At 42.1% G+C, this 18,175-nt stretch overlaps 1 protein-coding gene across 1 annotated transcript in view; it reads right to left on the reverse strand.

The window, feature by feature from the left end:
* Positions 1-2,408, reverse strand: part of tctn1 (tectonic family member 1) — a 52,780-nt gene extending 50,372 nt beyond the window's left edge. Inside the window, 1 exon segment of the mRNA XM_034180972.1 lies at positions 2,258-2,408. Coding sequence (XP_034036863.1) covers positions 2,258-2,408 — 151 coding nt within the window.
* Positions 2,409-18,175: the final 15,767 nt, after the last annotated feature.

Here is an 18,175-nt window from a genome sequence, read left to right on the forward strand (position 1 = left end):
TTGAAAAATTATTTCATCATCCCCAAACATCCTTTCAATTGTCCAAAATATCAACATAAACTTGTGCATTTATTGATGATGTAATGACAGCCAACTCCCCAGTGCCTTTACCTGACATGCAGCCCCATATCATCAATGACTGTGGAAATTTACATGTTCTCTTCAGGCAGCCATCTTTATAAATCTCATTGGAAAAGCACCAAACAAAAGTTCCAGCATCATCACCTTGCCCAATGCAGATTCGAGATTCATCACTGAATATGACTTTCATCCAGTCATCCACAGTCCACAATTGCTTTTCCTTAGCCCATTGTAACCTTGTTTTTTCTGTTTAGGTGTTAATGATGCCTTTCGTTTAGCTTTTCTGTATGTAAATCCCATTTCCTTTAGGCGGTTTCTTACAGTTCGGTCACAGACGTTGACTCCAGTTTCCTCCCATTCGTTCCTCATTTGTTTTGTTGTACATTTTTCGATTTTTGAGACATATTGCTTTAAGTTTTCTGTCTTGACGCTTTGATGTCTTCCTTGGTCTACTAGTATGTTTGCCTTTAACAACCTTCCCATGTTGTTTGTATTTGGTCCAGAGTTTAGACACAGCTGACTGTGAACAGCCAACATCTTTTGCAACATTGCGTGATGATTTACCCTCTTTTAAGAGTTTGATAATCCTCTCCTTTGTTTCAATTGACATCTCTCGTGTTGGAGCCATGATTCATGTCAGTCCACTTGGTGCAACAGCTCTCCAAGGTGTGATCACTCCTTTTTAGATGCAGACTAAGGAGCAGATCTGATATGATGCAGGTGTTAGTTTTGGGGATGAAAATTTACAGGGTGATTCCATAATTTTTTCCTCAGAATTGAGTGATTCCATATTTTTTTCCTCTGCTTGGTCTAAAAAAGTAACCGTTACTGACTGCCACAATCTTTTTTCTTGATTTCTTATAGTGTTTCATAAAGCCAGAAAGTTGCCATTTGAAATGACTTTAGTTTTTTAGTTTTTGTGTCATGTCTGTGATCTGCTTTTTTTCTACAAAATTAAACAACTGAATGAACATCCTCCGAGGCCGGTGATTCCATAATTTTTGCCAGGGGTTGTATAGCGCTTTTCCATCTGCATCAGACGCTCAAAGCGCTTTACAATTATGCCTCACATTCACCCCGATGTCAGGGTGCTGCCATACAAGGCGCTCACTACACACCGGGAGCAATAGGGGATTAAAGACCTTGCCCAAGGGCCCTTAGTGATTTTCTATTCAGGCGGGGATTTGAACCGAGGTCTCAAGCCCAACACCTTAACACCACTCATCTTGTGTGTTTTTGAAGAGCTAACGTAACATGTGAATTTCTCCACTGTGAGATCAATAAAGTCTTATCTTATCTAACCACTAGACCATCACCTCATTTCTGCTTAATACTGCAGTGTTTTTTTTTTTGCGCCGACCTCCACCTCGCCTTAATCCTGAACTCAGCTTGTTTTCTGAATCTGCCTGTTTTTGCCTGCTTTATTCCTCAACACCGTTTGTATGACCTCAGCTCGTTTTTTTGGACCATGCCCCAGCCTGTACCCTGTCTGAGACCTCTGCCTCTTTCACTGTCTACCTGTGTGCTGAATCTACTGCCCAGTTCCCAGATAAAGCCTTTTATTCATCTCAACCAACCATGTCTGTGAGTCTGCATGTGTCTCCTACTTCTTCCTGTGTCAAGCCACCACGAGTCCTGACATACTGACCAAATGTCAAGGACAAAGTGACAAGAATAATCAAAACCACTTACTTATGGAAGGAAATATTGTCTCGCTTATTCCTCCGTTTTTGGCATTGCCAACATACGCAGCTTTCTGGCATATTCCACCTGTTTCTTGATGAGACTAATTGAGCATCTATGTGCGCTTTCCAATGAGTGCCCAGAATAAAAATGGTGACCACGCCTCCTTGCCGGGACAGGGCTCAGTGCGACTGTGGACTCCAGTGCTCGTTTATTAACTATTTATTGACTTTGCATGTTTTGTGTCGAGTGCAGTTATTTCAAATTTGTTCATAAATCTGATTTAACTTAACTGCGTCCTCTGTTTAATCCAGTTTTACTGTTCATATCACAACATTTCAAATGGTATCTTTTACATGAATATACAGTATTACTAAAACTACTGAACTACTGACTACTGAGCTCTTCTTCCTATTAGTAAGAAGCACTTTCTGTTATCTCACTGTTCAGCTGAGACTGATAAATAAGTGGGGTTTTGCCCAGCAGCTTTTACCTGCAGGATTCATGTCCACACAGTCAGCTGTAACACCAGCAGCTGGCAGCCAAAACACACCTCTGTCTTCACTTTGTCCTGCTGTCATCATCACATCACCATACTGAAAACATATAATAATAATAATAATAATGATCATAATAATCACCATTATCTCGGTTCAGATGTTATCAGATTTTGGGGAGCTGAGCAGTGGTTCTCATAACAGACAGTTTGGCTTTACTGTCGGAATGAAAAATTATGACCTCCTTATTTTCTCAGTAATCATGGATTAACTTGACCTTCCATCCTCCATCTATTGATAGCTGTTACAAATGCTAATACGTTAGCATTCAAAATTACAATGGAAAAAAAATTTCACTTGAAGCAAATACAGTAGTGTTCAGAATAATAGTAGTGCTATGTGACTAAAAAGATTAATCCAGGTTTTGAGTATATTTCTTATTGTTACATGGGAAACAAGGTACCAGTAGATTCAGTAGATTCTCACAAATCCAATAACACCAAGCATTCATGATATGCACACTCTTAAGGCTATGAAATTGGGCTATTTAGTAAAAAAAAAAGTAGAAAATGGGGTGTACACAATAATAGTAGCATCTGCAGTTGACGCTACAAACTCGAAACTATTATGTTCAAACTGCTTTTTTAGCAATCCTGTGAATCACTAAACTAGTATTTAGTTGTATAACCACAGTTTTTCATGATTTCTTCACATCTGCGAGGCATTAATTTTGTTGGTTTGGAACCAAGATTTTGCTCATTTACTAGTGTGCTTGGGGTCATTGTCTTGTTGAAACAGCAATTTCAAGGGCATGTCCTCTTCAGCATAAGGCAACATGACCTCTTCAAGTATTTTGACAAAACCAAACTGATCCATGATACCTGGTATGCGATATATAGGCCCAACACCATAGTAGGAGAAACATGCCCATATCATGATGCTTGCACCACCATGCTTCACTGTCTTCACTATGAACTATGGCTTGAATTCAGAGTTTGGGGGTCGTCTCACAAACTGAGGCCCTTGGACCCAAAAAGAACAATCAGTCCAGTCCACAAAATATTCCTCCATTTCTCTTTAGGCCAGTTGATGTGTTCTTTGGCAAATTGTAACCTCTTCTGCACATGTCTTTTATTTAATAGAGGGACTTTGTGGGGGATTTTTGCAAATAAATTAGCTTCACACAGACGTCTTCTAACTGTCACAGCACTTACAGGTAACTCCAGACTGTCTCTGATCATCCTGGAGCTGATCAATGGGTGAGCCTTTGCCATTCTGGTTATTCTTCTATCCATTTTGATGGTTGTTTTCCATTTTCTTCCATGCGTCTCTGGTTTTTTGTCCATTTTAAAGCATTGGCGATCATTGTAGATGAACAGCCTATAATTTTTTGCACCTGCGTATAAGTTTTCCCCTCTCCAATCAACTTTTTAATCAAACTATGCTGTTCTCCTGAACAATGTCTTGGACGTCCCATTTTCTTCAGGCTTTCAAAGAGAATAGCATGTTCAACAGGTGCTGGCTTCATCCTTACACAGGGGACACCTGATTCACACCTGTTTGTTCCACAAAATTGACGAACTCACTGACTGAATGCCACACTACTATTATTGTGAACACCCCCTTTTCTACTTTTTGTTACTAATAGCCCAATTTCATAGCCTTAAGAGTGTGCATATCATGAATGTTTGGTCTTGTTGGATTTGTGAGAATCTACTGAATCTACTGGTACCTTGTTTCCCATGTAACAATAAGAAATGTACTCAAAACCTGGATTAATTTTTTTCATCACATAACACTACTATTAGTCTGAACACTACTGTACAAGCGCACGCACACCATCTGTTCAGAGAATTAACCACACAACAATCCACTATCATTACAGATATTTGTATTAAAATTCTGAAAAGACGAGCTACAGCCTGAGCCTAGGACCACACTGCCGACATTCTCAAAATGGTTCATGACAAGCAAAAGGCACTCACGTTTTATGACGTACAGCGGGACACACTGCTGTCTTGTCACAGCTCATAAAATCAGATCACAAAGTTCAGAGTCTGTTGTGTGCCCCCCAAAAATAAAAAGAAAAGAAAATATTGCCATTTAAACTCACATACTTAACTCATTGAGTGCCAGCCATTTTCAAAGTTCAGAACATCCCGGTGCCAGGATTTTTTCAGCATTTGAGTGTTTTTCAAGACCCATAGAAAATTGAGTTCTATGTCCATGTCAACAACAAACATACCAAAAGAAACTTCAGACTTTCCTTTATCAAAAGAAAAAAAAGGTTGTTTGTACCTCTTTCCATTCTTTAGCAATTGTCTGCAGAACATGGGTGGGTATCACTAAAAATGCTGATTTCTGACAAAGAAACTGAGAAAATTGGCTTTTTGTGACAAGCAACATTTCAAGCAGAAAATGTCTTTGATTATAATTGTTTTTGCTTCAATGACATCTCAAACATTATGAAAAGTGATCCTATTGTATAATGCACCAAAAATCGTCCGATGAGTCAGGGTCAGGCTCGCTGAAATCCGAACCGTCAGGGGAGGGACTCCGTCTGTCTCTTCTCTCGGCGGCGCGTCTTTTCACATATCCGCACTCACACTGCTACCACCCACAGAATGGGTTCCCTTGTGATTACAACTCTAATTTTTTTACACAAGCTAGATCAGCTAATTACCCTGTGCCCCCCCCCCCCCCCCCATAAAAAACGTAATTGGCTCGATGACGCGTCTATGGCGCGGAGCATTACTATCGGAAAAGACGCGTTTAGGAGCCAATGGCATCGAGTGAGTTAAACATCATGCTTCTTGTTTGAGCATGTGAGAGAGAGAGAGAGAAAATGCGCTTTCTTCTCAAAACGTTACATGAACTGACTCACGTTGCATGCAGGGAGAGAGAGAGTGAGCACAGAGAACCAAAGCAGTGGAAATCACAGCTTTCTAAGTGGCACTTGAAAACCCCCTGTTGTGTCAATTCACTTGAGCATGAAAGTGTGAAAAGGTTTTAAGCCATCAGCATCAGCAGATATTCTCTGAGAACAAGTTTGATCCACAGAGCTGTGACACCTGTCCTTGAGTAAAGCAAGAAACCCAGTGTTCTTGCATTTCCTCCTGAACACCGTTTGAGTTGGCTAATTATGCGCGAGACAGTCCTCTTGTGTGCGCGTGCGTGGCCGCCGGCAACCACATGCACACTCTGTGCATGAGAAGTGGAGATGGACAGTTAACCTGGACGTGGAAATGTCCTCCCGCTGGCGATCGGTCCATGAGCAGGAGTTAATGGACTTCATTAACGTGCCACAACCATGATAGACTGGAGGAGGTGAAAAACAAACCAAAGTGAAACAAAGCTGAGCTGCTTCTGGCGGTTGCGCGTGCAATCCGCCGTGAGAAGTGAGCAGTGGCTACTGTACATATCCTCCTGCTGGTGATCGGTCTGTGAGCAGGAGTTATTAGACTTTTTAATGTGCCACAATCGTGACAGACTGGAGGAGGTGAAAAACGAAAGAAAGCAAGAGCAGAGCTGCTTCTGGCAGCTGCTCGCAACATGCCGTGAAAAGTGAACGGGGGCTGTGGACATATCCTCCTGCTGGCTATCAGTCCATGAGGAGTGGACGTTTCTGTGTAGGCTCTCAGTTGTCCAGGTGGTTTTCTTAGTTGGAGGTCCCCAGCTTCTGACTCTGACAAACTGTTGTGTTTAATGGCTGACTCTACTGCAGTGATGTAATCTACTGTCGGTATATGTTTAGGGGTCACTGAGAAATTTAGTCCTTTGGTGAGCACATCTTTTTCTGTCTGTGTAAGAACCCTGTCGGACAGATTCTTTACCCAATTTTCCCTGTTGTCACTAATTTGTCTGGGTGTATCTTTAAAACTACTCCCCCTGAAAGTACACCTTTTCTGCACTAAAAGGTTGTGAAACTTCCTGATTTGCCTCTCCTTACTTTTTAAATGCTCAGCCATTTGAATTTTAACTATGAACTTTGTGATCTTATTATGGGCCTCTTCCCCCACTAAGGTTTCTAGACTATCAAGATTATTTTGGAGGTCTAATATTTTAAAATGAAGCCTTCTAATTCTAAGACCCAAAATCCTCCTAAGGTAACTCTGCTGGATCTTTTCTGCTGTGTGGCCTGCTTCTAGTGCCTTTTGCTTCATGCATTTGGGAATCACATTGTTTTGTTTGCATCTTAGGTTAAATCTTAAGTGGTTTCTAAAGTTAGCTATCTTTTTAGCAGTCCTTTCCAGCTTACATACCAGTGCCAGGGCCTCATGCCCACAGTTGGTCGCAATGTTTCTGTGTAGGCTCTCAGTTGTCCAGGTGGTTTCCATAATAGCTGCCTGTTCTCTGCAATCATAACATCACAGTCCAAGAAGGCTAAATGGTTGTTTCTGGCATCCTCACGTGTGAACTTGATATTGGAGTCCAACAGGCAGCTCCAGACAGAGGTTTACAGAAAACCCACTCACACTGACCAATATCTGCTGTTTGGCTCAAACCACCCCCTTGAACACAAGCTCAGGGTGATCAGGACTCTTCAACACAGAGCCCTACAGGTGCCCACAACTGCAGAGGGAAGGGCTAAAGAGCAACAACTTGTACGGAAAGCCCTCACAGTATGTGGGTACCCACGTTGGTCCCTGGACAAAGTGCAGAAGTCCCAGAAAACAAATAGACCAGATAGACAGGAGATGGAGACAAGAAGAAGAGGAGTGTCTCTCCCTTATTTAGCAGGATTAGGGGAAAAACTACAGAGGATCTTCAGACAGCACAAAATCCCAGTTTACTTTAAACCAGTCAACACCTTGAGACAGAAATGAGTTCACCCTAAGGACAGGATCCCTAGTTACAAACAGAGCAATGTAGTGTATCATATCAGATGTCAGGAAAACTGTAATGAACACTACATAGGTGAGACGAAGCAACTTTTACACAAGAGGCTATACCAGCACCGCAGAGAGGTCACCAGTGGACCTCAGTCTGCAGTTCATCTCCACCTGAAAGACACTAACCACACGTTTGAGGACAAGGAAGTTAAAATCTTAGCCAGAGAGAAGAAATGGTTTGAGAGAGGTGTCAAGGAAGCATTCTTTGTAAAACAGTTGAAACCCAGCCTTAACCGTGGAGAGGGTCTCAGACACGCTTTGTCCCCTGTTTACAATGTGGTACTCAGGTCAAAGCAGTTTCAGTCTTTTGTTCATGGTAATGAGTCATTCACGTCATCAGGAGAGAGTCGTCAAGGGAGCCATCAGGGGAGGCTTCCGTCCTGTCATTAGAAAAGTGCTAACTAGAGCACAATAGGTGCTAATTAGAGCTATTGTTTAGTCACTAGCCTATAGCAGTCAGCCTCTTGGTAGGTGGGGTCTGGTTAGGTTAAAAAACTCCAGCTTTTGTTGGCTTCTGGTTTATTCTTCTCTACAAGAGTCAAGACAGAAGTCAGACTACCAGAGCAAGAATTTTAGCTGAGGAAGCTACTGTGATTAGAAGCGAAACGTCCTCACGTCAAGCAACCCAGTCCAGTCGAAGATTCAAGCTTCTCTACCATGAGGAGTGGACGTGGACATGTCCTCTGAACATGGAAGCTTGGCTCGCCTTTTCTTCTGTAGTTTTGATGCTTCACTGCCAGCACAATCCAGAGGGATGAATCAAATATATAAATCTAAGTACACACTGATAAAAGAATCTGTCACCCTGGCGTGTAGAATTGCAGAGGCTTGGTGTACAGTAGTGCAGTGTTGAGTAGATTTACAAACACTTGCGGTGTGTTGTGTAGATTTGTTTAAAAACTCTGTACTTTGTGTCCAGTGCTCTATGCCGAAAAAAATTAAATGTGTTTAATTTCTTGCATCCTCCTCACATAACCCACAGCATACTGCTATGAAGGGAGCAAAAACTCAGCGCAGAGCTGCTTAAAGTGGGCACAGAGCTGCTTAACTCAGCTTAGATGGTATGCTGCAATACACACTTCTACGTTGGCCCCGGTGTGAAAGGGGCTTTAGAGAAACCTATAATTCTATCGATACCAAATTTGTTATGCTGCTGACTTGGGTCACTGGGGTCCTTATGCATATTTAAAATATGTTTGATTGCATACTTAACAGAATATTCACATTTATTCTACACTTTTTCATCTATGGGCAGCCATCTTAGCTCATGCATTCTGTACATTTTGTAACATTGCTATAGTGTAAAGTTTTATTAGATTATTTGTTTTACTGTTCTATTTTTTGTGTGTGTGTGTGTGTGTGTGTGTGTGTGTGTGTGTGTGTGTGTGTGTGTGTGTGTGTGTGTGTGTGTGTGTGTGTGTGTGTGTGTGTGTGTGTGTGTGTGTGTGTGTGTTTGTCTTTTATGTTGGCACCAAGTACTGCAGCAATTTCCTAATGTTGTGAACGTATTCACTCATATGGCAATAAAACGTTTCTGATTCTGATGTTGTGGCTATAAATAGCTCAACTGCCAACCCATACAAGGACAAAGAGGTGCAGCATGGGCAAGACCCCAACTGACCTGGCTGGGAAGAACACACCCCCATTTCAGCATCCCCAAATAAAGCTAACAGGCTAATGTTGGGTCAGTGGTTCCTCTTGTTTATTTAAGCATGTTTTTATGAATTGAGCTGTCGATTTCTTAATGGGTGGCTATGGTGAGGTATTACAAATTATGACCAGATTATTGCCTCTGTAATGATGGGCTGTTGGGGTTAGTGTGGACATGAGCTAACATCAGCTAAGCCACAATACCTGTTAACAATGTTAACATAATTTAACATAAATTACATGAAAATTTCACTGGGCAGAAATACGGGAGCACACACTTCTTTAGGTATGAGGTGACTCATCGACATAATTCATAACATCAGTTACATAACTGCAGTGATTTGTGTAGCGTGCGCTGAGGCATCACAAGGAGGGAGTAACACGCCTGCGCACCGAGAGGAAGAACTCCACAGAAGAGAAAACTGAAGTGGAAAAGCCCCCTTCCCCATTATCATAAGGTGTGGCAGGGATGGTAGTGAAACCAGGTATTAAACAGGTCCAGGGCTAAATTATGAAAGACCTAGTTCCATTCCCCTCCTCAATCCGTGTCCATGTGCATAAAGGCACCTGACACTTGCAAAAATTTGATCCCTGCATTGTGAAATTCGTCCTGCCACTGCATGTCGCTTTGTCTTGCTTGACACCATGCTATATAAAATAATCATTTTGTAGCCATTGATGCATTTGCTCTCAGAACTTGGCTGATGAAACCATCTCTCATCACACCCAGAATCACAGAGAAATTATCTACAGCTGCAGGTTGTCTCGTGCACATTGTGCGATGGAGAATGCATTTGGGATGTTGTCTCAAAGGTAATTATTCATAATATGTATTGTAATAGATTGGTAAACAGTTCCATTTTCACTCCTTCTTACGAGTTAGATAATGTATCTGTAAAGTTATGTTTATTATAGCTGTAACATCTAATTTCACATTCAGATGCCCTGCGCGCAATGACACACAGTGACACGCAGTGTTTTCAAATAGGATGTGCAATGTTCATGACTAGTTCACACGTGCCAGAAATTTTGAACATTTAAAAATTTTCTTCTTCTGGCACGCAGCCGTGGACAGTTCATGCAGTTTACAATGCCTTTACCCACTGACAGCTAAGAAAACTGTCACAGGATCCAGACTGGAAAGTTTTATTTGCATGGAGAAGTTCTTCCCTGTGCAGCTTTCCCCACAAAATCTGCATTTGCACAAAATAAGAGCTAGATAAAATTTAAAAAATAGGCATCTGTATATGATCTGACATGACCTCAAAAATCCACACTCTGTACCTGCACATGAAAAGTTGCTGTGAAAATCCAGGGGCAGATCTAGAATGTTGTAAAGGGGGGCATGCATTTGTGAATATATACGAGGTCTGTTCGAAAAGTATCTGACCTTTTTATTTTTTCCAAAAACCATATGGATTTGAATCACGTGTGATTGCATCAGCCAAGATTGATGGAAAGAGCAGCGGAGAAAATCGCCACGGAGCCGCTAATGGCGCGGGACAAAAGCACCTCCGTGTTGGTCTCACAGGACATGTTGTAACATGCCCAGCTCTTGCACTATTCGGAAGATTCAGATGGATTTCGGTGGCTTTTCAGTCGTGTGGACGAGCTGGACATGCCACAACATGTCCTGTGAGGCTTCATCACGGCGTTGCTTTTTGTTCTGCGCCATGCGGCTCCGTCCAGACGCGCGAATTCCTTGACACGTGTTTTCATGACAAAAACTCCTGTAACAGTGGAATGTGCCATTTCTCTGGTAGTCAGATGATGTCCTGGATCAACACAGCGTTCACTTTGGAAATGATTTGGTCATTTCAGCCTGTCGATCGCCGCTCAGAGCGCGGCGCGCCCTCCGCCATTGTGCGCCGTCTCTAAACCGGTTGTAACACTCCTTAATCTGTGTGATCCCCATAGAATCGTCCCTGAAAGCCGTCTGAATCTTCCGAATGGTTTCCACCTGGCTGTCTCTCACAGTTTCTGGAAAAATTTGATGCATCAAAGCTCCAAATTGTTCAGACATTTTCCTCGCAATGAAAATCCGACAAGTGGGGTGAACCTCGCCTCTACTGGTGGTTGGCTCTCACTGCGGTATTGTATCACTTCCTGTTCCGGAGCACAGCGGTGTTTTTCTGTATCTGTTAGCTGTTTAATCTGCGCAGTTAGATTGATCTAGTTATCTAGATTACGATTTGTTTCCCAGTGTAATCTTTACGTGCCTTAACTAAAGCACTCCTTCTGCTGAATCACCTCTAAATTATTTACACATTATTCACTTTGCGTGTTTTTAGGAATCCGCTAGCTTAGCGTAGCTACTAGCTCTTAGCCGATTTAGCATGGCGGCTTCTCCTGTCTCTCCCGCACTTTTCTGCTCTGGTGTGAAATGTTTAGTTATTCCTCGGCCTCCTTTAGCAGTAATGGTACTTGTAATAAGTGTAGCTTATTCGTAGCTTTGGAGGCCAGGCTGGGCGAATTGGAGACTCGGCTCCGCACCGTGGAAAATTCTACAGCTAGCAAGGCCCCTGTAGTCGGTGCGGACCAAGGTAGCTTAGCCGCCGTTAGTTCCCCCCTGGCAGATCCCGAGCAGCCGGGAAAGCAGGCTGACTGGGTGACTGTGAGGAGGAAGCGTAGCCCTAAACAGAAGCCCCGTGTACACCGCCAACCCGTTCACATCTCTAACCGTTTTTTCCCACTCGACGACACACCCGCCGAGGATCAAACTCTGGTTATTGGCGACTCTGTTTTGAGAAATGTGAAGTTAGCGACACCAGCAACCATAACTTCTGGGGGCCAGAGCAGGCGACATTGAAGGAAATTTGAAACTGCTGGCTAAGGCTAAGCGTAAATTTGGTAAGATTGTAATTCACGTCGGCAGTAATGACACCCGGTTACGCCAATCGGAGGTCACTAAAATTAACATTAAATCGGTGTGTAACTTTGCAAAAACAATGTCGGACTCTGTAGTTTTCTCTGGGCCCCTCCCCAATCGGACCGGGAGTGACATGTTTAGCCGCATGTTCTCCTTGAATTGCTGGCTGTCTGAGTGGTGTCCAAAAAATGAGGTGGGCTTCATAGATAATTGGCAAAGCTTCTGGGGAAAACCTGGTCTTGTTAGGAGAGACGGCATCCATCCCACTTTGGATGGAGCAGCTCTCATTTCTAGAAATCTGGCCAATTTTCTTAAATCCTCCAAACCGTGACTATCCAGGGTTGGGACCAGGAAGCAGAGTTGTAGTCTTACACACCTCTCTGCAGCTTCTCTCCCCCTGCCATCCCCTCATTACCCCATCCCCGTAGAGACGGTGCCTGCTCCCAGACTACCAATAACCAGCAAAAATCTATTTAAGCATAAAAATTCAAAAAGAAAAAATAATATAGCACCTTCAACTGCACCACAGACTAAAACAGTTAAATGTGGTCTATTAAACATTAGGTCTCTCTCTTCTAAGTCCCTGTTGGTAAATGATATAATAAGTGATCAACATATTGATTTATTCTGCCTAACAGAAACCTGGTTACAGCAGGATGAATATGTTAGTTTAAATGAGTCAACACCCCCGAGTCACACTAACTGTCAGAATGCTCGTAGCACGGGCCGGGGTGGAGGATTAGCAGCAATCTTCCATTCCAGCTTATTAATTAATCCAAAACCCAGACAGAGCTTTAATTCATTTGAAAGCTTGTCTCTTAGTCTTGTCCATCCAAATTGGAAGTCCCAAAAACCAGTTTTATTTGTTATTATCTATCGTCCACCTGGTCGTTACTGTGAGTTTCTCTGTGAATTTTCAGACCTTTTGTCTGACTTAGTGCTTAGCTCAGATAAGATAATTATAGTGGGCGATTTTAACATCCACACAGATGCTGAGAATGACAGCCTCAACACTGCATTTAATCTATTATTAGACTCTATTGGCTTTGCTCAAAAAGTAAATGAGTCCACCCACCACTTTAATCATATCTTAGATCTTGTTCTGACTTATGGTATGGAAATAGAAGACTTAACAGTATTCCCTGAAAACTCCCTTCTGTCTGATCATTTCTTAATAACATTTACATTTACTCTGATGGACTACCCAGCAGTGGGGAATAAGTTTCATTACACTAGAAGTCTTTCAGAAAGCGCTGTAACTAGGTTTAAGGATATGATTCCTTCTTTATGTTCTCTAATGCCATATACCAACACAGTGCAGAGTAGCTACCTAAACTCTGTAAGGGAGATAGAGTATCTCGTCAATAGTTTTACATCCTCATTGAAGACAACTTTGGATGCTGTAGCTCCTCTGAAAAAGAGAGCTTTAAATCAGAAGTGTCTGACTCCGTGGTATAACTCACAAACTCGTAGCTTAAAGCAGATAACCCGTAAGTTGGAGAGGAAATGGCGTCTCACTAATTTAGAAGATCTTCACTTAGCCTGGAAAAAGAGTCTGTTGCTCTATAAAAAAGCCCTCCGTAAAGCTAGGACATCTTTCTACTCATCACTAATTGAAGAAAATAAGAACAACCCCAGGTTTCTTTTCAGCACTGTAGCCAGGCTGACAAAGAGTCAGAGCTCTATTGAGCTGAGTATTCCATTAACTTTAACTAGTAATGACTTCATGACTTTCTTTGCTAACAAAATTTTAACTATTAGAGAAAAAATTACTCATAACCATCCCAAAGACGTATCATTATCTTTGGCTGCTTTCAGTGATGCCGGTATTTGGTTAGACTCTTTCTCTCCGATTGTTCTGTCTGAGTTATTCTCATTAGTTACTTCATCCAAACCATCAACATGTTTATTAGACCCCATTCCTACCAGGCTGCTCAAGGAAGCCCTACCATTATTTAATGCTTCGATCTTAAATATGATCAATCTATCTTTGTTAGTTGGCTATGTACCACAGGCTTTTAAGGTGGCAGTAATTAAACCATTACTTAAAAAGCCATCACTTGACCCAGCTATCTTAGCTAATTATAGGCCAATCTCCAACCTTCCTTTTCTCTCAAAAATTCTTGAAAGGGTAGTTGTAAAACAGCTAACTGATCATCTGCAGAGGAATGGTCTATTTGAAGAGTTTCAGTCAGGTTTTAGAATTCATCATAGTACAGAAACAGCATTAGTGAAGGTTACAAATGATCTTCTTATGGCCTCGGACAGTGGACTCATCTCTGTGCTTGTTCTGTTAGACCTCAGTGCTGCTTTTGATACTGTTGACCATAAAATTTTATTACAGAGATTAGAGCATGCCATAGGTATTAAAGGCACTGCGCTGCGGTGGTTTGAATCATATTTGTCTAATAGATTACAATTTGTTCATGTTAATGGGGAATCTTCTTCACAGACTAAAGTTAATTATGGAGTTCCACAAGGTTCTGTGCTAGGACCAATTTTATTTACTTTATACATGCTTCCCTTAGGCAGTATTATTAGACGGTATTGCTTAAATTTTCATTGTTACGCAGATGATACCCAGCTTTATCTATCCATGAAGCCAGAGGACACACACCAATTAGCTAAACTGCAGGATTGTCTTACAGACATAAAGACATGGATGACCTCTAATTTCCTGCTTTTAAACTCAGATAAAACTGAAGTTATTGTACTTGGCCCCACAAATCTTAGAAACATGGTGTCTAACCAGATCCTTACTCTGGATGGCATTACCCTGACCTCTAGTAATACTGTGAGAAATCTTGGAGTCATTTTGATCAGGATATGTCATTCAAAGCGCATATTAAACAAATATGTAGGACTGCTTTTTGCATTTACGCAATATCTCTAAAATCAGAAAGGTCTTGTCTCAGAGTGATGCTGAAAAACTAATTCATGCATTTATTTCCTCTAGGCTGGACTATTGTAATTCATTATTATCAGGTTGTCCTAAAAGTTCCCTAAAAAGCCTTCAGTTAATTCAAAATGCTGCAGCTAGAGTACTGATGGGGACTAGAAGGAGAGAGCATATCTCACCCATATTGGCCTCTCTTCATTGGCTTCCTGTTAATTCTAGAATAGAATTTAAAATTCTTCTTCTTACTTATAAGGTTTTGAATAATCAGGTCCCATCTTATCTTAGGGACCTCGTAGTACCATATCACCCCAATAGAGCGCTTCGCTCTCAGACTGCAGGCTTACTTGTAGTTCCTAGGGTTTGTAAGAGTAGAATGGGAGGCAGAGCCTTCAGCTTTCAGGCTCCTCTCCTGTGGAACCAGCTCCCAATTCAGATCAGGGAGACAGACACCCTCTCTACTTTTAAGATTAGGCTTAAAACTTTCCTTTTTGCTAAAGCTTATAGTTAGGGCTGGATCAGGTGACCCTGAACCATCCCTTAGTTATGCTGCTATAGACGTAGACTGCTGGGGGGGTTCCCATGATGCACTGTTTCTTTCTCTTTTTGCTCTGTATGCACCACTCTGCATTTAATCATTAGTGATCGATCTCTGCTCCCCTCCACAGCATGTCTTTTTCTTGGTTCTCTCCCTCAGCCCCAACCAGTCCCAGCAGAAGACTGCCCCTCCCTGAGCCTGGTTCTGCTGGAGGTTTCTTCCTGTTAAAAGGGAGTTTTTCCTTCCCACTGTAGCCAAGTGCTTGCTCACAGGGGGTCGTTTTGACCGTTGGGGTTTTACATAATTATTGTATGGCCTTGCCTTGCAATGTGGGGCGCCTTGGGGCAACTGTTTGTTGTGATTTGGCGCTATATAAAAAAATTGATTGATTGATTGACCACTGCTCACTCAAAGCGTGCTCACAGGCGAATGACGCAACCGACAGGCATGAAAAAACTCACGCAGGCGCACGAAGGTTCAAGCTTGGCTGATGCAAGTGCACATGATTCAAATCCATATAGTTTTTGCAAAAAATAAAAAGGTCGGATAGTTTTCTAACAGACCTCGTACATTGTTTATAAATGTAACTATTCAATTCTTTCTAACATTTTTCTAACATTTAAATTCTCTCCAAACATTTTACTTATCGAAATTATTATTACTATAAGTAGTATTAGTAGTTGTAGTAAACAAAAAAGGCTTCAAAACTGGACCTTTAAACTAGGGGTGTTGTGTGTGTGGGGGGCACATCGCTGCCCCACGCCCCCATTCCATCTGGATTTGCCCCTGCTTTGGCGTCTGAGCACAAAGAATGTATAACATTTATTTATGCAGAAAACATGACCAGATTTACAGGTAAGAAAGTTTTATTGCATTTTCACAACATCTGGTCCTCAGAAAGAGAGTTTAGGTGCATTTGAGTGTAACATAGTGTTAGTTGCTGACGCATTGCGGAGGATCAGCTGTTTTAGTGAGCAGATACGGAGCGGCTCAGCTCAGAATTCTAAATAAAGGAGAAAAAAGCATAAAAACGTCTTTGTAAAGCTCAGTGCAGGTGTGCTGTTGTCACTGTGCTTTAAGAGGTGAGGACGAGTTGTAACTGCCGCAGAAAACTGCGGATGAAAAGCTCACAGCTCGCTTAAAGTGGGCAGTTCAGTCGAACCCGACCTCCTGCCCACGGACCAAGTTTAATGCTGCTATCGACCCACAATGCATAAATAATAGTAACGCACAGTGACTTGTAGAAGTAACTTCAATCTGATTACTGATTTGGAAAGATTAACGCGTTAGATAACTCGTTACTAAAAAAAGTGGTCAGATTAGAGTCACTGGTGAGGAGCACACAGCCAAAACAAAAAAAAAGTCTGAAAATCTGAAACTCACTACAGAGACCAATATATTCTTTCAGGGCAAATAAAATGGGGAAAAAACACACGAAAAAAGTGCACTGAACACTACAGCCTAAACCCATCGAAGGAGAATGAACCCGTGCCATCATTGCCCAGGTTCACCTGCCCCAGGAGAAGGAGAAAATCCTACACATCATCTGCAAAAAGCAGTGATGAATCCCTGAGCCCACCAAACTGAAGACCCTTGTCCCCCCGATTAAGCCTCGATATCCTGTCCATGCATATTACAAACAGGATTGGTGACAAGGTGCAGCCCTGGCGGAGGCCAACCCCCACTGGAATAGAGTGCGGCTTACTGCCGAGCACCCGAACACAGCTCTCGCTTTGAATACGGAACCCGGAGCACCCAGAAGAAACCCACACAAACACGGGAAGAACATGCAAACTTCACACAGAAAGGCCACAGGTGGGAATCGATACCATGACTTTCTTGCTGTGAGTCAACAGTGCTAACCACTAATCCACTGTGCTACCATGAATAAAATGGGAATGGAAATGTGATGTCAGCGGTTGCGCCCCAACTCCACTGGAGACAACAAGGGATGCTGAAGCAGTTACACAGAACGGTGTTTTCACGTTCTGTCTACATCTCAACATTTTAGAATGCACTGTGGACTCATAAATGACGATGTCCTGTCTAACGGGGCTCTTAATGTGCTCTCCTTGTTCAGGTCATCAGCCATAATCTGAAAATACATTTCAAACTTATGAATAATTTAAAAATCAAGATACCTTTGTGTTTATTACTATATTGGAAACAAGCTTTAGAGGTGTATACTTCCACCTACTGTATTGAAGTGTGTGGAGTTATGGCATTGATTATTCTCGGTCAATACAATACAGAATGTGAAACAAAAAAAAATGCTTTGTTGTTTAGTTTTCACTATTCTCCAACCTTTGCCTTCAGTTTTTTGTTTGTGTGCGCCACGACTTGTTTGAAAATTTTCAATAAAGTGTCAAACTCTGGCTACGTCACATGCTTTGTTCCTCTCATTGGTTGTATCCAATTACATCTCAAGGCAGTTTTGTGTCAGTCTAATGATATGGCTATGGCTGGCTACATATGGTCAGGAAGCTGGATGTCCATCATCTGGTTTGAGTTGGACCACAGGAAATCTCTTCCTTCAGGGAGTGATGTGGCGTCACTACGATCACAGTATTATTTCACTCAGACTAGAATCTACACCTTTTTGCTCTTTACTCAGTAATTCTACTGTGATGAACAGTGACTTAATTTTGGTTAAACTGCAATCCTGTTCTGTCAATCTTCTTGTGATGAAGTACGCTTGTTTCCAAGTTCCAGGTTCAAACCCCATGACTGCCCATTCTCCATGTCATATGGAGTTGCGTCATGGGGTCCGTAAGGTCTTAACTTTACTTTTGTACAGCACCATAAGGTGACTTATGTTCTGATTCGACACTGTATAAATAAAAAATGCCATCTCTGTCACACACACACACATTACCTTTCTCTCTCTCTCTCTCTCTCTCTTTCTCTCTCTCTCTCTCTCACACACACACACACACACACACACACATTACCTTTATCTCGCTCTCTCTCTCACACACACACACACACACACACACACACACACACACACACACAGTTACCTTTATCTCTCTCTCCGTCTTCATCCTCAGCACACACACACACACAAAA

Source organism: Thalassophryne amazonica, chromosome 11 (assembly GCF_902500255.1).
Source record: "Thalassophryne amazonica chromosome 11, fThaAma1.1, whole genome shotgun sequence".
Lineage (NCBI taxonomy): Eukaryota > Metazoa > Chordata > Actinopteri > Batrachoidiformes > Batrachoididae > Thalassophryne > Thalassophryne amazonica.